The 23812-nt window shown below is 38.7% G+C and overlaps 2 protein-coding genes and 3 long non-coding RNA genes across 5 annotated transcripts in view; 2 read left to right on the top strand and 3 right to left on the bottom strand.

Moving 5' to 3' along the window:
* Window positions 1–198: 198 nt before the first annotated feature.
* Window positions 199–2375, bottom strand: LOC116051841 (lipopolysaccharide-induced tumor necrosis factor-alpha factor homolog). The gene is made up of 3 exons (XM_031302409.2): window positions 2092–2375; window positions 944–1070; window positions 199–564 (listed from the first exon to the last, which is right to left on the bottom strand). The coding sequence occupies exons 1-3, from the start codon at window positions 2192–2194 to the stop codon at window positions 459–461; spliced, it is 336 nt and encodes a 111-aa protein (XP_031158269.1). The 5' UTR covers window positions 2195–2375; the 3' UTR covers window positions 199–458.
* Window positions 274–18103, top strand: LOC118494188. The gene is made up of 2 exons (XR_004896275.1): window positions 274–438; window positions 18013–18103. It is a non-coding gene; the product is annotated as an uncharacterized LOC118494188 (long non-coding RNA).
* On the top strand, window positions 7253–7830 carry LOC116051843. The gene is made up of 2 exons (XR_004105454.1): window positions 7253–7321; window positions 7400–7830. It is a non-coding gene; the product is annotated as an uncharacterized LOC116051843 (long non-coding RNA).
* Window positions 12472–14467, bottom strand: LOC116051937. Its single transcript, XR_004896274.1, has 7 exons — window positions 14395–14467; window positions 14241–14274; window positions 13849–14006; window positions 13449–13601; window positions 13136–13307; window positions 12936–13043; window positions 12472–12793 (listed from the first exon to the last, which is right to left on the bottom strand). It is a non-coding gene; the product is annotated as an uncharacterized LOC116051937 (long non-coding RNA).
* Window positions 17753–23812, bottom strand: part of LOC116059638 (LITAF domain-containing protein-like) — a 22353-nt gene continuing 16293 nt past the window's right edge. The window contains exons 5-6 of the mRNA XM_035997150.1: window positions 18557–18671; window positions 17753–18124 (exon numbers count right to left, since the gene is read on the bottom strand). Of these exons, the coding sequence (XP_035853043.1) occupies window positions 18019–18124; window positions 18557–18671 (221 nt within the window). The 3' untranslated portion in view covers window positions 17753–18018. The remainder of the gene's footprint in view (window positions 18125–18556; window positions 18672–23812) is intronic.

Here is a 23812-nt window from a genome sequence, read left to right as displayed (position 1 = left end):
AAACAAATGCCTTTCTTTTAAAAGCAAAACAAATGACGGGGGAATAATTAGTCAAACAATGAATGACAAACTATGAAGCACAATTAGAAAAGACTGGGCAGTGAGAAAACATGAAATTATGCAGCAGAAAATGTAAAACACCCAGCAACCAACTGGATTCACCACTGGACAACTCATAATACTGCAGACAGCTGAAATAAAAAAAGTTTTTTTATTGGCATTTATATCCCTTGTTTAATGAACTACAAATGCTTGCTGAATACACAGTAATGTCCACAGTGTGATGCCTCATCATATATTTGATTAGCATTGAAATTATAACGTAAAAGAGTCGTAAAATGACAGTGACAATTTCAGTATAGGTGCATTTAATATCATAATTTTAATCAGTATAAAAAGATGTTGTAGAGCAAGTTAAGGCTACAGATAAGCATTGAGGTCTTTATTCAGAGTCACTTTCACATTCGCTTGTATAGGTAGATGACATTGTTGCAATCAGGACAGTGGTGCTCCACATCTTTGCAGGAATCAACACAGAACGGGATAAAACAGCACAGAAAACACCTGTGGGAGGAAACAAAGAATTGTAACTTTCCATTTGTGTTCCTAAAGTTATAATAGTTTGTGACAGAGTGTACCATGTCCTGTATAGTTTCAGACATTCGCAACATTAACTCACTTTCCCTTTTCAAAAAGGGCATATCCAACATGATCACCACTCATCTGTACTTAATGTTCTGTTTGTTTTTGCTATTATTACTATTTTATTATCTTTTAAGGTGACCTTGAGTGTCCAGAAAGGCGCCCATAAATAAAATGTATTATTATTATTATTATTATTATTATTATTATTATTATTATTATTATTATTATATTTTATCCAAGATAGAAACCACCATAAACTAGACGTGTAGTAAGTTTCTATCCAAAAGGATGTTTTTACCCAAAGAAGGTGAGGCCACCACAGATGGCCCAGGTCATCAGGCCTACTGTGTATTCTGTCTTGGTGAGGACTGTCTGCTGGCAGTGGGGACAGAAAGTTTGTCCCGGGGCTTCATGTAGTGCAGGCACTGAGGATGAGAAATGCACAACACAAAAAGTAAAGGATTTGTCTCCTTATTCTTTTGTCTCTGTATTACATTTTGAATCTTTGTCAGTATTTGCTTGTAACCACTGCAATTGAAAACATCCTAGTCTAGACACTTCGTAGAAGGTGACATTAGCTAGTGTGTGCATAGTTTGGACAGTGTTAAAGCACTTCCATCCCTAACCCCTTGCAGGGGAAAAACACATTACAAAGAAGGGCCCAATTGTATAAAGAAATGTGTTTTTATTATTATTTAATAAAACTGTTGTGGTCAGCTAGTTGGACATTTTGGTTGTTTCTGTAGTTTTTCCACTTTGGGATGTTACCACCAGATTTGAGGATAAAAATGTACTGACGGCACTGACTCAACAAGACCAGCAGAGGCTGCCAATAGTACAACAACTGTAATTTAATTTAAGGAGTTTCTGTTTTGTTTCTGTCTGTCTACGGTACCTGTCCTATAATTTAAGTTATTGAGGCATCCCAACATAGAGGGTTCCACAGTAAAGGACAGCTCAGATTTTTCTCATTGTGTAGTGGGAAACTGTCATTGACAGACAAACAGTGTAACATACAACATATCAATTAATGTCTATGTGAGAAGCCCACAGTTCACATGACGTGTTTTAGTGTTTTTCACATGTGGAGACCATGTGAAGAAGTATAATATACTCAGGATGCTCGTCTGTTACAAGCAATACTCAAAATGTGATTGCTCACCAGAAGAAGAAAAAGTGAACAATAGCGTTTTGTTATGCACAGAAGCTACAAATGGGCTATTCTTCAGATCCCTTTGGTAGGAGACAGAGGACTTCACCCTCTGACCTTTGGACAGTATGCAGAGGCAGTTCTCACTTTACAAACAGAACTGAAACACATTGACGGTCTGTTCACAGATGTGTGTTCACAATTGTGTGCTCACAGGTGTGTTTGTTTACATGTTGTGAGAAATGGTGCATGTGTATTGTCTTTTACATGAGAAAGTATTGTCTCAACCATCTCACCTGTTGTGACAGGTGCAGCCGGGGGCGGAGCATAAGGAGCACCTGCCAGATAAGACACACAGTTTACCAAAGCAGGGAAGGACAATTCAGAAAAGATTTCCATAAATCACTTACCATAACATTACTGGTGTGGTTATATAGACATCATTTATGGATATGTTTCTCACAGGTGATACAAACAAGACATTCTCATGTCTAAAGGACAGAATAGGTGGATTGTCAATGGCTCCCCAAACAACATACAGTATATGACCATTGTATTTACTGCCGAACATTTGCCGTTTTAAAAGGAGAATTCCGGCCAGTTTTTACGTTAATCTTGATCCCTATAGCTATGCGAGTACTTTCGATAGAAAAAAACCCGACCTGGATCGGTCCTAGCAAAATGGAGTTGCTGCAGCTATGTGTACAAGCTTCCACTGAGCTAAAAGTTTCAGAGTGCCTTTTTGTGCCTCTTGACAGACACAAAATGCAATTAATATGTCTGTGCCACATGAACATGGCCCTAACGTGACAACAAGATGCATTTTCAACTCAGACATTGTTTAAATTCACCTACCCTGTCTCGATCCTGTAGCTTGGCCTGTTAGCTGCTAGCTGCTAGCTGTTAGCTGTTAGCTGCTAGCTGCCATCCGTGATAGTGTGTTCAGCCAGGCTTTTGTGAAAATCATCACTGTGCAAGTCATGACCGAAAGAACGAGATCCAGGGTACAAGCGGCCGAAATGGGTTTCCTCAGGAGGGTGGCTGGCGTCTCCCTTAGAGATAGGGTGAGAAGCTCAGTCATCCGTGAGGAGCTCGGAGTAGAGCCGCTGCTCCTTCCCGTCAAAAGGAGCCAGTTGAGGTGGTTCGGGCATCTGGTAAGGATGTCCCCTGGGAGGTGTTCTAGGCACGTCCAGCTGGGAGGAGGCCTTGGGGAAGACCCAGGACTAGGTGGAGGGATTATATCTCCAACCTGGCCGGCTGGTTAATGTGGCTCAGGAAAGGGAAGTTTGGGGTCCCCTGCTGGAGCTGCTCCCCCCGCGACCCGACACCGGATAAGAGGACGAAGATGGATGATGGATCACTGTGCAAGCCACAGACACCATTTATCCCGTTTCCATGTAGTTACATAGTCACTGATATGGTCATAACCACTACAGTGCTCAATTACCTATTTTTGAGGGGGAAATAAACTACAATTTTTTGCCGCGAAGGCATTCTGTCCTCTGGAGGACATCCACCAGACAACCAGGCACACAGGGGATTTTTGTCGGCTGCCGGAGGCGAGGAAGGCGGGGACGAAGGCTGCTTGCCCGGTTAAGGGAACTACCACACAGATCGACACTGCTAAGCCTCCTGCTCACCAACACCAGATCGATCACAAACAAAATGGATGAGCTACAAATACACACGGAACTGCTGCGTGATGATTTTCACAAAAGCCTGGCTGAACACATTTATCACAGACGGCAGCTAACAGCTAGCAGCTAGCAGCTAACAGGCCAAGCTACCCACTGGCAGGATCAAGACAGGGTAGGTAAATTTAAACAATATCTGAGTTGAAAATGCATCTTGCTTTCACGTTAGGGCCACGCTCATGTGGCACAGACATATTAATTGCATTTTGTGTCCGTTTAGAGGCACAAAGGCTTTTTTCTATCGAAAGTACTCCCATAGCTATAGCGATCAAGATTAACGTAAAAATTGGCTGGAATTCTCCTTTAAACATTGGGACTGTAACACATGAATGCGGTGGAAACTTTAATCATGTGACCGTTCAATTTAACGTAATGGCAGCAGCTTTTAACCACTTGGTGAGGCACAGACTGTATGAGTGAAGCCGAAACATCTGGATCGCTCCCTGGTGGCTGACTGCAGTAAAATTGCCGGTTAGCCACCTCGTTTCGGCTAGTGACGTAAAAATCCCTGCCAATTTTGAACAGCTCACCAGGAGACTGAAGGCAGGACACATTCAGAAACCCGTATCTCACTCAAAACAGCATGGATGTTTTTTTTCCATAGTTTGTATGCGTGTGGAAGCACCAGAGACACAAAATAACACCCCAATCCCAGAAAAAGTGATTTTTTCATAATAGGGGCACTTTAAATGTTAATTCTTCTGACAAGTTTGGTTTTAATTAGTTATTTAATGCTATAAAAATGGGATGAAATGTCATGATTGACAGCTGTTATTAACTCGCGATTGGTCAGGCGGTTGTATGGGCGGGACTTCGATATTGCTGCTCTACTCCCGATCACTACTGCGCAGACTCTTGCTCCAAACTTACAAGATGGCAGCCAAATCTGAGATATTTTGGCTTCACTTCTGTACAGTGGAAGGAATGGAGAGGCGTAGTCCATCTTCATATACAGTCTATGCTTTAAACACATAGCAAACGTTGTGAAATGGAACTAGTTAAGTGTGGGCAACAAAAATACTTAAATAGGATAAGTACAACATCAGTGATTGGCTTAAATTGAGTCACGTAAAAATACTAAAATGAGGACGTAACATGATGTCACAGACGCCGATGCGTCACGGACTAAAGTCCTTAAAACTCGGTTTAATTCAAAAAGTGATAGTTGACTTTTGGTTTCACACGAGACACAAACCCTGGATTCCTAAAATTCCTGTTTGTTTGAACAGTATCATCTTTTAGCCCAGGCAGACACAGACCTCCCTGGTACATCCCTGGCTGCTGCACGGCACCCCCGTAGTTTATAGGTGGCCCAGGGTTTGGTGGAGCTGAATCCTCTGGTGGGTGTCCTGTTTCCATCTTCAGAAATCTTAACTGCATATTAGAAATGTGTATTATTCATTTTATCAATCGGCTTTCGGGTTTAATCAGCACTGCCACAAAAAGTACAAACGGTATTTGTACACTTTTCATTACATAGTAATAGCTATGAGGAAATGATAGTGAAAGTGTATGTTTTTTTTAAATACAAACTGGAGCAGATTTGGTTAGAAATGCAGCCAAAGAAAAAAAGATTTCATCAAATTTAGAAGAAAAAAAAGAGTGTTTAGAAGCAGACAGTTACACCTCACAAACATTTCCATTAATATCTATATGTTTTTAAGAAATTATCAAGTTAGACTTAATTGAGCTTAGCTGAGTTTTTTTGATTTTTTGAGTAAAGCACTGTACACTTTCGTGTTCTAACTGACATTTCCTGTGGATCTATACTCTCTAACCAGAAGTTCCACATCCTCTTTACAACCTACACCACGTGAACATCTACAATGACAAATGTAAATCCAATATTCGCACTACCAACTCCTGAGAGAAACATTTGGGTCTTTTGCTGCTAAATGCTCATCATGTTTCCTAGCTGGTAACTGTGTCTGTCTGCTGTTTGGTGCTGATCACAATGAGCAACCCCTTTCACATTGTCACTTGATACATTGCTTTTATAAAAATATATATTTTTAATTGCCTTATGTAAAAGTAACAATACCACAAGAATATTTTTTTGAACATGATTAAAGTGACAAAGTATTACTGGCAAAATGTGCGTTAAGTATCAAAGTAAAGTATTCAATGATTCAATTCAATTCATTTTTTTTCCTGTGAGTGCTATAATATATATTGGGCAGTAACATGATATTAAGAGTTGCTGATGCATTAATGAGGAAGCAGCTTTCACTTGTATCTGTAGCTAATTTTAACTAATCTTTGATTTACTGTTGTTAGTAGTTTCATCTATGATAGTGCATCATATGTTACAAGTTGCATGTAACCTGTAAAATAACTATTAACTATATGCATAGTGGAGTAAAATGTACAATATCTGCTTCTGAAATGCAGTGAGGTAGAAGTAACTCAAGTATGTTACAAGTACTTCAAAATTGTCCTTCAGTACAGTACTTGAGAAAGTGTACTTAGCTACTTTCCAACACTGGGGAAAACTGAGAGTAGCTTTAAAGAAACTGTAGTATTAATACAGTAGCTCTTGGTTCATGGCAGCAGGCAGATGGAAGCAGTGAACAGCAGCAATTTGCATATCAGTCATCAGTCATTTGCCTAGTGTGAGAGGCATATGCAAACATTTTTTGACTACTTGTGTGCGCCCGTGAGCATTCAGTAGGGGAGCAGATTTCATACAATAACATCATTGATGATTTTGCATCAACAAAGCCCAGAAAGGTCAGGTTTTAGTTTGTGTTTGTGTTTTCTGTTCTTAGTGCAATAGTGTAACAGTTAGATTCTCTTTAGTGTGTTTTCACATTTGTGTGATGAAGCATTTGTGCTATTTAGAATAGGCCTATTTATTCTATATTTTATTTGTATATTATTCTTAATATTTTATATTATTGTTGCTCTCTGCTGTTACAATTTTTATATATCTGACTGTATATATTTTTGGCACATTTATTTATATATATATATATATATATATATATATATATATATATATATATATATATATATATATATATATATATATAATAACAACATAAGTGAATGAAAATGATATTTCTCAATTGCACAAATCTTTCATTAGAACATTTGAAAAACACACTTAAGAGAATCCAATTATTTAACTATTGCAATTACAGGAAACACACTTTTTAAGTTGCATAGTCTCCACCTCCAACATTTTCAAAAGACAATGAACACAATTCTGCACAAAATATGACAGTATAAGTTATCAGAACTTAAAATAAATATACACTATAATATAGTAATTTTGCAAAATTCTGCAATTTTTTTTTTTTTGGACTTCAGGAACCATCATTTGGATAGGAGATTTTCCAGAAGAGGACGCACAAATTAGATGACATGTGCTACACATCATCGAGTGTTCTTCATCAACATCCATCGGGTCTTGCATCTACAAATTCAACGGTAATTAAAATGTTATTTATATTGCAAAGAATGTTTGATATCAAACTGATGCTCAGGAGCTTATCTTGCTAGGGATTTGAACCTGTCATTTATCATTGAGGCTTAGATTTGAATAGCCAAAACAATATTACTTTGGGGTGTTTTTTTGTTTAATTTTGGTAACATTAGCCGAACGTCTGCATCCGAGGAACAACACTTGTTAATCGGTAAGAGAGGCCAATTGGCAGATGGAGGCAGCAGGAAAATAGCATTATACTGTACATTCCTGATTGTATAGTTTATTTATTGATAATGATTGTTTGTTGTTGTTTGACAGTGGCAACATTGGAATAATGCTGCAGAGAGGAACAGCGGCTACCAAAGTGATGGTCATCTCTCCTGGATCCACAAGAACTAAGACGTAAAAACACAAGCCTACCTCACAGGACTATTTTAAGAGGTAAAAACACAAGCCTACCTCACAGGACTATTTTAAGAGGTAAAAACACAAGCCTACCTCACAGGACTATTTTAAGAGGTAACCTGCAAGTCTAGCTCACAGTGGCACATGTGCCTACCTTACAGTTTCATCCCTAAATGTTTTTATTGATGCATATTATTGATGCATATTGTCAAAATGTTCTACTGTGCTAGAATAGTTTCAAAATGGCCTTAATGCACATTTTCAAAATGTTCTTAAGTTTGTTTTCCAAATGTTGCCAATTCTGCATATGTTCAAAATGTTATTATGAAAGTATATTTTTACAGACAGCAGAGAATACATTGCAGATTACATATGTAAATATTTTAAGTTGACTTTTGAGGAAATTTTTATCTAACTCACAGGGCTATTTTAAGAGGAAAAACACGAGCCTGTGGGCATTGTTTTTCCCAAAATGTGCCAAAGATGCTTGTATGCTGAATGTTCTTATTCATGTAATCAAAAAGGTCTTAATGTTCCTTAAATAGTCTTAATAGTGTAATTTTGCAAATATTGCTAATGATGTATATTTGTTGCCTTGGTCCTTTTCTTAGACCCGTTGTGTTATTCAAGGTAAAGCTTAAGTTACTGTAGGTAAGATACATCACTTATGACAAGAATTTGGTAAGTGTTCAAACTTGTCTTAAATCAAAAAAAAGTCAACTATAGGTTATGCCTGTCACGTTTGGTAAGGGTTAGGGGCAGTCTCTGATGAGTAATTTAAGAATTTAAGTTTATTGCCATAGTCTAAAGCAGACACTACTAGGCTGTTTCTGTTTGCTACTTCTCAGTGTCGTCCAACAGGTTTTATTTTCATTTTTTTTCATTTTTTGAAAGTAGCAGTATTCATGTTAACATTGACATTGCTCTTTGAAATAAAGGTATTTGATTTTGAAGTTTTTATTGCTTATTTTGCATAATATTCACAATAATGCATATCTTAAGCAATTGTCTATAGCCTTGAGAATAATGAAGTTCATTGCAATCAATATTGATTGCAATGAAGACTGATATTTAAGGAAAAAAAATTTAAATAAAAAAATTTAGATATTGTATTATCTACTGTGCCTGTCTACAGTAAACTGTGAGAAGTTAAAGTAACAACCTAAACAGAATAGTATTGTCATTTCTAAATAATCACAGAAATGTGCTGCATGTATTTTTTTACTGTATTAGACTGTGAAATCATTTAACAGTGTGAATACAGAAATATACAGTTTTTCTGGTTTACAGACTACTACCGTAACGTAATTTTACGTATGAATACCGTAAAAATAATGGTATACTGCTGGCGTCCCTGCTGCCAGCTCTTTACTGTTATTTTACAAGAAAATTATTTACAGTGTAGCTACAAAAAAAATGATTTACCTACCTGTTACTTTCAATCAAAATAAAAGAGTTACGCACCCTTTCTCCTGGAGCTGCCTGGTACTGAGTGAGGCAATTAGAAACACAGTCAAACTGAGAGATTTTTTTCAAAACCAGAGTTTTGACCGGAGACAGATATTTCAGGTATTTCCTGTATGTCTTACAATGTAATGGAGGGACTGTTTTAGTCCTATAACTCTTAGCCCTCCCTTTTATTCCATGTGACTGGGTGGATCCACAGAAAATGAACTAAATATTATTACAGTGATGTTCAGTGTTGTTCAAATACTGACCAGTATGGCAATAAGAGCTATGACAACGGAAAGGGGGATGTAATTTAATGTCGGTTACTGACTTACAACCACATTGCGCATTGTAAAGTTATTTTATGAATGAAATATACATATTACATGTATACCTGAGGGCCAATTCGGGGACGTTTTTGAATCATTTACAATCCCGTAATTATCTCCATCTGTTAAAGGTCCTGTGGCATGAAAATTTCACTTTATGAGTTTTTTTAACATTAATATGCATTCCCCCAGCCCGCCTATGGTCCCCCAGTGGCTAGAAATGGCGATAGGTGTAAACCAAGCCCTGGGTATCCTGCTCTGCCTTTGAGAAAATGAAAGCTCAGATGGGCCGATCTGGAATCTTTCTTCTTATGAGGTCATAAGGAGCAAGGTTACCTCCCCATTCTCTGCTTTGCCCGCCCAGAGAATTTGGCCCACCCATGAGAAAGAGAGAGACATCATGGCTTTCAAACGAGCAAAGTGGCAGTTGGTCAAGGCCACACCCCCACCCTCCACCTTGCCCTTTAGTTTCCTTCTTTCCTGTGATGGTCCTGCCCCAGTATCAGCCATAACTACAGCAGTTCGGACAAAGGGCTAATAGTCAAGATCGATAATCTGCTGCATCAATTAGGGCCATTTTTTTTTTTTAAACTGTCTCTAACAAGTCCCACAACCTTATGGAGTACTCCTTCAAGTGAGAGATACAGACTTTAAACCATAGTTTGTGATCACTGGATAAACAGCATGAAATCTATTTGCTCTGTCAACCAATTCAACATGCCATTCGGTAAAAAAGGATTTAAAAAAGTTTATATTTAACAGCTTTCAGCGATTAATGGCAGTTTTGGTAAATTCTGTCTCCAGGGCAGGGCCATCCAAGACCCTCAATGCACAGTGACTGGCTTGGCATGTATATGTGACAGTTTCCTGAATACACTGTGCAGTTCTTTGCCTACCATATCTTATTAAGTGATGATGCGGGTGACTCTATGACTATTTTGAAGGCTACTACTGTGTGCATGCCCTATCTTCTTCTCCCTGTGTTTTTTTTAAAACGTATGTTATAATTATGGCTCAAAATGCTGAGTCACTTCAGCTGTTTCCTCAGTCAGGGTCTCATAGGGCTCAGACGTGACTTCACTATCTGATGCAATAGGCGAGCTGATGGGTTTGATAGAGGTTATGTTTTGCTTGTTAAAGAGATGCATTTGGTGGCAGTGGTGGGTAAGAACTCCCATTGTTGGATTAGAGATACAGCGCATGGATGTATAATAAAGACCATGCAGCATTATGTCACTGACCATCCTGCTATAACATACAGTCAATACAAAGAGAGGGCCATTCAGCCTGACGTTAGCCATGACCAGTGACATGCCTTGTTTACAAAGTTTTGTCAAAGTTAGGGAATGAGGAGTTGCAGCGTCCGTCTAACCCGGCCCACCTGCTTCTCTTCATAGTCATCAGATTTATCTATCATTTAATCAATAATATAGTGAGAGTAGAGGGAGGCAGGTCAGTACAGCCCGATCCGAGAGGGGAGAGTTCTAGCCCGATCCGGCACCTCTCTTTAGCCTGCCTCTCTTAGTTATGCTATTATAACTCTAGACTGCTGGGGAAGTTCCTTCCTTCCAATGACACAATGAGCTGCTCTCTCTTCTCTCTTTTCACTTGTTTCCTTTTGTGTGCATCATTGTCCCAGAAGTGCTTGTTACTAATCTAGCTCTGGGGAGTTTACTCCCCGGAGTCCTTATGTTTCTTCTTCACCCAGAATATCGCCTTGGATTAGGGTGGCACCAAGACCTGGGTCTTGGGTGCAGCTGTCGCTGTGGACCTACTACACCCTGCTACGCTCTGCGATTCCCTGCAGTGTCCGGCTGCGTCCTGCTGTGTCCTGCCGCGTCCACCCATGCTCTGCTGTGCCACTCTACACCCCATAACGCCCTGCTGTGCCCTATTATGACATGAACTACTACGACTACCATTGTAGTCACTGTTCCATTATCTTTATTATGACTATTATTGCCACTGTTCGTCACACCCCCAACCGGTGCCGTCAGACACCGCCTACCAAGAGTCTGGGTCTGTCCGAGGTTTCTTCCAAAAAGGGAGTTTTTCCTTGCCACTGTCGCAATAGCTACTGCTTGCTCTTGAGGCAACCACTGTAATAGTTGGGTCTTTGTAAATTACAGAGTGTGGTCTAGACCTACTCTATCTGTAAAGTGTCTTGAGATAACTCTTGTTATGATTTGATACTATAAATAAAATTTAATTGAACTGAATTGAATTGTTTACGGCGAACACCGAGTCCAGGTTCTCCAGCACGGCCACGACCCGCGGCATCAGCTCCTTCACCACGTCCTCGTCGGATTTCCCGATAAGCTTCTCGAACTCGCGGTAGATGGAGTTGGCCAGGCCCGATACCCGCTCAGACATCATCGCTGATGTCCCCGGGTCGTCCTGGTACACAACTCCGTCTTCCAGCTCCATTTTAGTCCTCTCCCGTTCAGCAAACTGGACCAATGTGGGTTCTTCAGAAGACCGATATCACACAGAACTGTCCAAAGGCCGTGAAGTCCTGAAATATATATATATATATATATATTTTTTTTTTTTTATCTTGTGGGAATATTATATACACATTGAATAATAATCTTTTATAGCAGGGTGATATCCATAGCTTTTTTGGGTGCTACACGGACATAATGAAGAAGTAGCCTAACTACACCGAAAATACAGAATTCATTTATGTATTTCGTATATTTAGGAATGCAATAATACTTTTACACACAAAGTATGAATGCATATGACGTCACCTGGCACGTTGTAAAAGAATCACGAGCTTTCCAGTCGTTTTTTTATGTTATTTCTCGTTTGTATTGCCTCGTATGTTTCTATTTATTTACTTTTTTATTTTCACAAGTTTGTGCACTTGTTGTTCACATGCTATCATTGTTTACCTGATTTTTTTGTAAATTGCATTTTGTCAATAAAAAAAAAAAAGAAAAAAGAAAAAACGAGCTTTCCAGTCGCATTGGTATTTTCGTCAATGACAACTTTAATTATTTTTGTTATTTATTATAGTACAGCAGTTCTGGAGCACAACATTTCAGTATATATAAGGTCCAAACATTGAAATAGAAAATGCACTTTGAACTGTAGATATGTAACAAGTCATTCGAAAACAAATTCACTGTTCAACCAAATTTAGTTCAATTTCAACTGAGACATGAAGCTTTGTTTTGACCTGCGAATCACCAGATTCATGATTAACTAACACCAAAAATGACCAACTGAATCAATACATTATCTAATGATACAAAAACTCAAAATACATAGCCCATACCTGTTCATACTTTATTTAGCAAGGTAGATGTAAGACGACTTATAGCAGATATGCATTAATTGTATCAGGCTGATGCACATGCAGCCTGTTCATACTTTATTTAGCAAGGTAGATGTATGACAACTTATAGCAGATATGCATTACCTGCATGCAAATGAAAACCCAGAAGCCCACTTTATGCCATTCCTGTTTGCAGACTGACTCTTCACGCTGCTAAAGCAAGATTTGCCTCAGCAGTATGTAGGTTTACATGCTGTCAACAAAGTCTTTTCCAAAGTTAATCATCTGTCTCAGTGCACTTAGTATCAGTGTGTCAGTGTCATCATTTGTGGCGATCTCTGAGTGGTAGTTCTTCACCGGAAAGATGCAGTACAGTGGAATACCCAGCCCCGCACTTAATTTTTCCATCTAAATTTTAAAAAGTTTGACATTTAAAAAATGAAAATGCTGATCAAAGGAGATTTCTTTGTTAGATTATTAAAATGCAAAGCGAAATTGTATTCCAACTTGGATAACAACTCTCTACATAAAATCACCAATAGAGACTTACCTGTTGCTTCAGGTACATGCTCTTATAGACATTCCTTATATCTCTTTTGACCTCTGGGCAGGCTTCATCAATTTTGGTGAGAATAGAGAATAGCCAGTTGGGGAATCCCTGATGATACAGAGCAGATTCAATTAAAATGTTGTTTGTCAGATTATTTATAATTCAATTTATGAAACCCCAATGGCAACCCTTACTCTTACCCATGTCTCTGGCTGCAAGTCTGACTTCCCTCATCTTTCTCACAGATTCAGCATTCAGAATATTTACTGTGTCGGCAGTGATTACACAAACCAGAACATGAACTCGGTCACACAGAGTGGGGGTTTTGTTGTAGTTTTTATCATCCTCCAATATTTTACAGACAGGATTGAACTGGAAAACAATGTAAAATGAAATCAAATAATGAATTTTGCATGTACTTTAAATAGTTTCTTCATCTTTATGCACATTTACAGTGCACAAAGCTGGATTGTATTTCTGAAATCAAACAAAGTTTATTGAATTTAGTTGTACATTGTAACCATCTCTAATGTGTCCCATCAAAGCTTGTTTGATGTCTTCCACACCAACTCTTTTATTGGTTCCTTGCTCAATGCCCATGATGTCAGTGAAGACAAAGGGGTAAAATGTTCCTGGTCCTCCGTTTTGGATTTTAAAAGTTCTGTACTGTAAAACAGAAAAGAGCTGTTATAACAACAATAGTGCCACCTAATGACTGATCAATGTGCGGCAGTTTGTCTCTTGTTAGATTCATCACAACTAGTTGCTCAACACTGCTGCTCGCCTGATCTGTATACTGCAATTATCAATGCAGTTGCAGATAAAATATTGAAAAAGTTGTTCAATTTCATGAAGTTTTATTGTCCACAATATACGAGACCTCAGTTAAACCACACTTAAAATGAATTCGTACTTCTGTGGTGAAGCTCTCCTGATAGATTGCATCTGGCAAAGCTCGACAAGTGATTCTGCCTTGTAAAGCACTGTCGACAGAGTTGATGAAGCTGGACTTGCCAGAACCAGTGGGTCCATAAAAGATGATAATCCTTCACAAACTGCAGGTCTTTGTGGCTGTTAATTAAGAAAAGGTTATAAGATTTTAAATTTACATCTTTAAATCAAATTTGCATATATGGTGCACATATGTTGTGGTTGCTGTTGTTACAGACACCCATGACCATCATGTTAGTGAGGCTGACAACTAACACTAAATTACATCAGAAAATGCAGTCGTGCCATTTTGGTTTTTTGGTTAAGGTAATTAGTTCAAGAAAAGCCATTAAATACACTTAGCACATCACTTACCCCTATGTTATGTCCCTCCATTGTTGAGTCAAAGCTAAAGTGCACATGTAGATGTTATACACGAGTCACATTTAAGGGAATAACTTCAACAATCATGAAGAATGTGTAATTTTCTGTTATTTTTACAAGTTTCAACCATATTCTAGTATCTTACTAGAAGGTGGGAGAGGGGATGAGTTGCCCAGCGATTTTATCCATGACATTGCCATCACGGCTACAATAAACAAGGCAACGTGTAAACAAGAATCACTTTTTCATATGAACATTATTTATTGCCTAAAACCAAACCAAATTTCAACAGAATATTTGAGACTTATTATTTTAGAATATTTAAGAGTATCAAGTAAGCATCACATACATTTTATTTTATTTTTTATTTCACCTATATTTTTACAGGCAAGTCATTAAGAACAGGTTCTTATTTACAATGGTGGCCTGATAAGTGGCAAAGCCATTTAGGGAAAGGGAAAGAGGGCTAGAAAATAAATACATTAGTAATACATACAGTTTAGAAATTACATAAAATACAATTAATCTAGTTCATGTTCACTCTAGTATTTTTTTGTTTTGTGTTCAATTGTTCCATCCTAAGAAACCTTTATCTACCGAGTCCTAAAAAATAGTTTTAACTTTTTTTAGTGGCAACATGATATAATTATGGCGTGCACAATTATTCTTAAGAAAGAGCAGTGGTTTCCAAAACAACAGAAAGGGAGGTACTGTATTATAGATTTAGAAAATGTTGTGTTACTTAATTCTTAATATTTCACCTCTTAATAGCAAATTGTACATCCACATCGGTATCGGTACAGATATCATTAAAAAAAAGATCTTACCTCAGCTGTTGTGATTGTGGAAATAGTGGTGATGGGTTACCTCAAGTTATGCCACTGAAATTGGGAAATTAAGCTTTTTATACCGTATTCCAAGCTCGTTTTCATCACTTTGGCAAATCATGTGACTAAAAAAACTTAAATTAATCATGAGTTGATATTCCTAAATTACAAAGACATGGTTAGTATACTTACGAGTATCCAGTAGAAGTAGATGCCTGTTTGGTGTTATCTACATTGATGTGCATATCATGTGAGGCCACGCAGTTTTAAATGTTTGAACATCCTTTCGGTTTCCTTTGGCTAATCTGAAAGAATGATTCTCTTTGAAAGCTGTCATCCAGTCCAGGTATGTAACCTAAGGGTGTGGTTGGGTGCGTCACACATTTAAAAGTACATTTTGAAAAGATGCTGGAAAGTCCAGAATTACCAGCCTCCACCCTAAGGTATCAGCAGTTATTGGACACCCAAAGGTCCAATAGAAAGCTAACTAGCTATTGTACAGGTGTCTATTTTGGTTTCTCTATTCACAGTACCTGCATCATGGCAGCACATGGCCTACCTGGACTCTGCAGACGTGGTTACATATTTTCATTATCACTTGACACAGTCCCACCCAGTGACTGAGTTTGGGAAACATGCCACGAGTGAGCATCAAGTGACAACATACTGAACCAGTTTTTCACCTCTGCCCACCATCTTACCCTGCCCCAGTCTTCTTCCAGTGGTGTAGTCCATGTGATACGCAGGTATACTTAGACTACACCACTGTATTCTTCCTAATGTCTGCAGTACAGTACAGATGTCCATGTTTCTGTGGAGTTTGCCTGCTCAATGCTTCACTGAACCCCCTACAAGTTGCAAGTCACAGCTGACGTACGAACACCATTCAGACTTTTCACCATTCAGGCCCCATAACTTGATCCAACATCTTTGGAGTTGTTATAAACAACATCAATTTGAGACCCTCTATGATATACAGTACGTAAATTGAACGGAATGTTCAAACCTAGAGTGGGTACACCACACGCTCACAGGAGATTCAACTGTCTCATTACTTTGTTTAAAAAAGTGCTTTTAACACTTCCCACGACAATTAAACGTTTTTATCCCTTACATGTCAATATGTCACATGACACTATATCACCAAACGCCTTGTTTTCTTCAGCTCATTCTTTTCTTTCATTTCTCATTCTTCAAATGCCAGTTCCCCTGCTTTTGCATGTCCATTTTAAAATTTATATATTTAAATATATTGCATGTTTATATATTTTATATTTGAAATCTTCAAATCGTGAGCAATTTCAGGATTAAAACAGCATTACTGCAACGATTTCTGAAAGACCCACCAAATGACAGTATACCAAGCCACGACTGAATGGGTGAAAAGCTGCAATTACCGCTCAACATATTTTACCAATCAAAGGAATGATGTATAGCAACAAATACTATAATAAGCTTCCCTCCCACAATCAGAATAGTTTCATTTTCCCTTGTTCTGTGTATGTATGACTTTTCTGCAGGACTTATATACATCTAAATCTTTACAGAATTCAATGCATTATAATATCACTATTATAGATTAAACAAACTGTAGAAGGCTGATGGTGATGGTCACTTGATTTTGCACCAAGGAAATAATGATTAACAAACTATTGTAAATTGTAAAACAATTGAATGTATTGTTGAACCATTTCATTCCATTAAAAGGATACATGCTGACCTCTGGTGGATGTGCAGGCAGATTCACAGAGAACACACAATCATAGACAGTAAAACATAACGGTCAGAGCTTCCGGGTCTGAAAAGTGAAGCCTATGGACCTTTTTCACAGCAGGCATTTTGACTTGTCATAGTAGGAAAAGCACAACTGAAATTGATAACCTTAACGATGGCTCAATTCCATCAAGTGTCCCAGTAAGCTATTTCAGTGAGTCAGCATGCATAATACCAGGGCCTCTCCTAAGTGGAATGCAGCCATCATTAATGGTTTTGAATACACCTGTGCTTACTATGACATGTCAACATGTCTGCCGTGAAAAAGGTCTATGCAGAAGTGCCTTAAACCTGCATTCTATCTAATTTCCAGCAGGGGGAACCTCCATTGCTTGCCAAAAGAAGCCGGCTTGTATAGAAGTCTATGAGAAAATGACCCTGATTTTGTTTTTAATTACCTGCTTCATGTAGTTCTACTGGAACATAGGGTCAGTTTCAGCAAATATGACAGAAAGTTAGTTTTATAAGTCTTACCTACTGCACCTTTAATGTTAGCATGCTAACATGCTAAACTCAAAAGTTGAACATGGTAAACCTTTTTATAGCCTACCTTCTAAACATTAACATGTTAGCATTTTCACTGTGAATATGTTCACATGCTAATATGAGCATTTAGCTCCAAGCACCGCTGTGTGCAGCCTCACAGAGGAGCTAGCATGACTGTAATCTGTCTCGTTGACCCTCTTCTGAGAGAGGATAAAACAGAACATTAAACAAATGCCTTTCTTTTAAAAGCAAAACAAATGACGGGGGAATAATTAGTCAAACAATGAATGACAAACTATGAAGCACAATGAGAAAAGACTGGGCAGTGAGAAAACATGAAATTATGCAGCAGAAAATGTAAAACACCCAGCAACCAACTGGATTCACCACTGGACAACTCATAATACTGCAGACAGCTGAAATAAAAAAAGTTTTTTTATTGGCATTTATATCCCTTGTTTAATGAACTACAAATGCTTGCTGAATATACAGTAATGTCCACAGTGTGATGCCTCATCCTCTATTTGATTAGCATTGAAATTATAACGTAAAACTGTTCTAAAATGACAGTGAGAATTTCAGTATAGGTGCATTTAATATCATAATTTTAATCAGTATAAAAAGATGTTGTAGAGCAAGTTAAGGCTACAGATAAGCATTGAGGTCTTTATTCAGAGTCACTTTCACATTCGCTTGTATATGTAGATGACTTTGTTGCAGTTAGGACAGCGGTGCTCCACATCTTTGCAGGAATCAACACAGAACGGGATAAAACAGCACAGAAAAAACCTGTGGGAGGAAACAAAGAATTGTAACTTTCCATTTGTGTTCCTAAAGTTATAATAGTTTGTGACAGAGTGTACCATGTCCTGTATAGTTTCAGACATTCGCAGTATTAACTCACTTTCCCTTTTCAAAACCCGCTTGAAAACACATTTTTTCACATTGGCATATCCAACATGATCACCACTCATCTGTACTTAATGTTCTGTTTGTTTTTGCTATTATTACTATTTTATTATCTTTTAAGGTGACCTTGAGTGTCCAGAAAGGCGCCCATAAATAAAATGTATTATTATTAATTATTATTATTATTATTATTATTATTATTATTATTATTATTATTATTATTATTATTATTATTATTGTATATTTTATCCAAGATAGAAACCACCATAAACTAGACGTGTAGTAAGTTTCTATCCAAAAGGATGTTTTTACCCAAAGAGGGTGAGGCCACCACAGATGGCCAAGGTCATCAGGCCTACTGTGTGTTCTGTCTTGGTGATGACTGTCTGCTGGCAGTGGGGACACAAAGTTTGTCCCGGGACATCATGTAGTGCAGGCACTGAGGATGAGAAATGCACAACACAAAAAGTAAAGGATTTGTCTCCTTATTCTTTTGTCTCTGTATTACATTTTGAATCTTTGTCAGTATTTGCTTGTAACCACTGCAATTGAAAACATCCTAGTCTAGACACTTTGTAGAAGGTGACATTAGCTAGTGTGTGCATAGTTTGGACAGTGTTAAAGCACTTCCATCCCTAACCCCTTGCAGGGGAAAAACACATTAAAAAGAAGGGCCCAATTGTATAAAGAAATGTATTTTTATTATTATTTAATAAAACTGTTGTGGTCAGCTAGTTGGACATTTTGGTTGTTTCTGTAGTTTTTCCACTTTGGGACGTTACCACCAGATTTGAGGATAAAAATGTACTGACGGCACTGACTCAACAAGACCAGCAGAGGCTGCCAATAGTACAACAACTGTAATTTAATTTAAGGAGTTTCTGTTTTGTTTCTGTCTGTCTACGGTACCTGTCCTATAATTTAAGTTATTGAGGCATCCCAACATAGAGGGTTCCACAGTAAAGGACAGCTCAGATTTTTCTCATTGTGTAGTGGGAAACTGTCATTGACAGACAAACAGTGTAACATACAACATATCAATTAATGTCCATGTGAGAAGCCCACAGTTCACATGACGTGTTTTAGTGTTTTTCACATGTGGAGACCATGTGAAGAAGTATAATATACTCAGGATACTCGTCTGTTACAAGCAATACTCAAAATGTGACTGCTCACCAGAAGAAGAAAAAGTGAACAATAGCGTTTTGTTATGCACAGAAGCTACAAATGGGCTATTCTTCAGATCCCTTTGGTAGGAGACAGAGGACTTCACCCTCTGACCTTTGGACAGTATGCAGAGGCAGTTCTCACTTTACAAACAGAACTGAAACACATTGACGGTCTGTTCAAAGATGTGTGTTCACAATTGTGTGCTCACAGGTGTGTTTGTTTACATGTTGTGAGAAATGGTGCATATGTATTGTCTTTTACATGAGAAAGTATTGTCTCAACCATCTCACCTGTTGTGACAGGTGCAGCCGGGGGCGGAGCATAAGGAGCACCTGCCAGATAAGACACACAGTTTACCAAAGCAGGGAAGGACAATTCAGAAAAGATTTCCATAAATCACTTACCATAACATTACTGGTGTGGTTATATAGACATCATTTATGGATATGTTTCTCACAGGTGATACAAACAAGACATTCTCATGTCTAAAGGACAGAATAGGTGGATTGTCAATGGCTCCCCAAACAACATACAGTATATGACCATTGTATTTACTGCCGAACATTTGCCGTTTTAAAAGGAGAATTCCGGCCAGTTTTTACGTTAATCTTGATCCCTATAGCTATGCGAGTACTTTCGATAGAAAGAAACCCGACCTGGATCGGTCCTAGCAAAATGGAGTTGCTGCAGCTATGTGTACAAGCTTCCACTGAGCTAAAAGTTTCAGAGTGCCTTTTTGTGCCTCTTAACAGACACAAAATGCAATTAATATGTCTGTGCCACATGAACATGGCCCTAACGTGACAACAAGATGCATTTTCAACTCAGACATTGTTTAAATTCACCTACCCTGTCTCGATCCTGCCAGTGGGTAGCTTGGCCTGTTAGCTGCTAGCTGCTAGCTGTTAGCTGTTAGCTGCTAGCTGCCATCCGTGATAGTGTGTTCAGCCAGGCTTTTGTGAAAATCATCACTGTGCAAGTCATGACCGAAAGAACGAGATCCAGGGTACAAGCGGCCGAAATGGGTTTCCTCAGGAGGGTGGCTGGCGTCTCCCTTAGAGATAGGGTGAGAAGCTCAGTCATCCGTGAGGAGCTCGGAGTAGAGCCGCTGCTCCTTCCCGTCGAAAGGAGCCAGTTGAGGTGGTTCGGGCATCTGGTAAGGATGTCCCCTGGGAGGTGTTCCAGGCACGTCCAGCTGGGAGGAGGCCTTGGGGAAGACCCAGGACTAGGTGGAGGGATTATATCTCCAACCTGGCCGGCTGGTTAATGTGGCTCAGGAAAGGGAAGTTTGGGGTCCCCTGCTGGAGCTGCTCCCCCCGTGACCCGACACCGGATAAGAGGACGAAGATGGATGATGGATCACTGTGCAAGCCACAGACACCATTTATCCCGTTTCCATGTAGTTACATAGTCACTGATATGGTCATAACCACTACAGTGCTCAATTACCTATTTTTGAGGGGGAAATAAACTACAATTTTTTGCCGCGAAGGCATTCTGTCCTCTGGAGGACATCCACCAGACAACCAGGCACACAGGGGATTTTTGTCGGCTGCCGGAGGCGAGGAAGGCGGGGACGAAGGCTGCTTGCCCGGTTAAGGGAACTACCACACAGATCAACACTGCTAAGCCTCCTGCTCACCAACACCAGATCGATCACAAACAAAATGGATGAGCTACAAATACACACGGAACTGCTGCGTGATGATTTTCACAAAAGCCTGGCTGAACACATTTATCACAGATGGCAGCTAACAGCTAGCAGCTAGCAGCTAACAGGCCAAGCTACCCACTGGCAGGATCAAGACAGGGTAGGTAAATTTAAACAATATCTGAGTTGAAAATGCATCTTGCTGTCACGTTAGGGCCACGCTCATGTGGCACAGACATATTAATTGCATTTTGTGTCCGTTTAGAGGCACAAAGGCTTTTTTCTATCGAAAGTACTCCCATAGCTATAGCGATCAAGATTAACGTAAAAATTGGCTGGAATTCTCCTTTAAACATTGGGACTGTAACACATGAATGCGGTGGAAACTTTAATCATGTGACCGTTCAATTTAACGTAATGGCAGCAGCTTTTAACCACTTGGTGAGGCACAGACTGTATGAGTGAAGCCGAAACATCTGGATCGCTCCCTGGTGGCTGACTGCAGTAAAATTGCCGGTTAGCCACCTCGTTTCGGCTAGTGACGTAAAAATCCCTGCCAATTTTGAACAGCTCACCAGGAGACTGAAGGCAGGACACATTCAGAAACCCGTATCTCACTCAAAACAGCATGGATGTTTTTTTTCCCAAGTTTGTATGCGTGTGGAAGCACCAGAGACACAAAATAACACCCCAATCCCAGAAAAAGTGATTTTTTCATAATAGGGACACTTTAAGTGTTAATTCATGTTAATGTTAATTAATGCTCTACTCCCGATCACTACTGCGCAGACTCTTGCTCCGAACTTACAAGATGGCAGCCAAATCTGAGATATTTTGGCTTCACTTCTGTACAGTGGAAGGAATGGAGAGGCGTAGTCCATCTTCATATACAGTCTATGCTTTAAACACATAGCAAACGTTGTGAAATGGAACTAGTTAAGTGTGGGCAACAAAAATACTTAAATAGGATAAGTACAACATCAGTGATTGGCTTAAATTGAGTCACGTAAAAATACTAAAATGAGGACGTAACATGATGTCACAGACGCCGATGCGTCACGGACTAAAGTCCTTAAAACTCGGTTTAATTCAAAAAGTGATAGTTGACTTTTGGTTTCACACGAGACACAAACCCTGGATTCCTAAAATTCCTGTTTGTTTGAACAGTATCATCTTTTAGCCCAGGCAGACACAGACCTCCCTGGTACATCCCTGGCTGCTGCACGGCACCCCCGTAGTTTATAGGTGGCCCAGGGTTTGGTGGAGCTGAATCCTCTGGTGGGTGTCCTGTTTCCATCTTCAGAAATCTTAACTGCATATTAGAAATGTGTATTATTCATTTTATCAATCGGCTTTCGGGTTTAATCAGCACTGCCACAAAAAGTACAAACGGTATTTGTACACTTTTCATTACATAGTAATAGCTATGAGGAAATGATAGTGAAAGTGTATGTTTTTTTTAAATACAAACTGGAGCAGATTTGGTTAGAAATGCAGCCAAAGAAAAAAAGATTTCATCAAATTTAGAAGAAAAAAAAGAGTGTTTAGAAGCAGACAGTTACACCTCACAAACATTTCCATTAATATCTATATGTTTTTAAGAAATTATCAAGTTAGACTTAATTGAGCTTAGCTGAGTTTTTTTGATTTTTTGAGTAAAGCACTGTACACTTTCGTGTTCTAACTGACATTTCCTGTGGATCTATACTCTCTAACCAGAAGTTCCACATCCTCTTTACAACCTACACCACGTGAACATCTACAATGACAAATGTAAATCCAATATTCGCACTACCAACTCCTGAGAGAAACATTTGGGTCTTTTGCTGCTAAATGCTCATCATGTTTCCTAGCTGGTAACTGTGTCTGTCTGCTGTTTGGTGCTGATCACAATGAGCAACCCCTTTCACATTGTCACTTGATACATTGCTTTTATAAAAATATATATTTTTAATTGCCTTATGTAAAAGTAACAATACCACAAGAATATTTTTTTGAACATGATTAAAGTGACAAAGTATTACTGGCAAAATGTGCGTTAAGTATCAAAGTAAAGTATTCAATGATTCAATTCAATTCATTTTTTTTCCTGTGAGTGCTATAATATATATTGGGCAGTAACATGATATTAAGAGTTGCTGATGCATTAATGAGGAAGCAGCTTTCACTTGTATCTGTAGCTAATTTTAACTAATCTTTGATTTACTGTTGTTAGTAGTTTCATCTATGATAGTGCATCATATGTTACAAGTTGCATGTAACCTGTAAAATAACTATTAACTATATGCATAGTGGAGTAAAATGTACAATATCTGCTTCTGAAATGCAGTGAGGTAGAAGTAACTCAAGTATGTTACAAGTACTTCAAAATTGTCCTTCAGTACAGTACTTGAGAAAGTGTACTTAGCTACTTTCCAACACTGGGGAAAACTGAGAGTAGCTTTAAAGAAACTGTAGTATTAATACAGTAGCTCTTGGTTCATGGCAGCAGGCAGATGGAAGCAGTGAACAGCAGCAATTTGCATATCAGTCATCAGTCATTTGCCTAGTGTGAGAGGCATATGCAAACATTTTTTGACTACTTGTGTGCGCCCGTGAGCATTCAGTAGGGGAGCAGATTTCATACAATAACATCATTGATGATTTTGCATCAACAAAGCCCAGAAAGGTCAGGTTTTAGTTTGTGTTTGTGTTTTCTGTTCTTAGTGCAATAGTGTAACAGTTAGATTCTCTTTAGTGTGTTTTCA

This window comes from Sander lucioperca, chromosome 21 (assembly GCF_008315115.2).
Source record: "Sander lucioperca isolate FBNREF2018 chromosome 21, SLUC_FBN_1.2, whole genome shotgun sequence".
Classification (NCBI taxonomy): domain Eukaryota; kingdom Metazoa; phylum Chordata; class Actinopteri; order Perciformes; family Percidae; genus Sander; species Sander lucioperca.
This window is presented reverse-complemented; position numbering and strand designations above follow the sequence as displayed.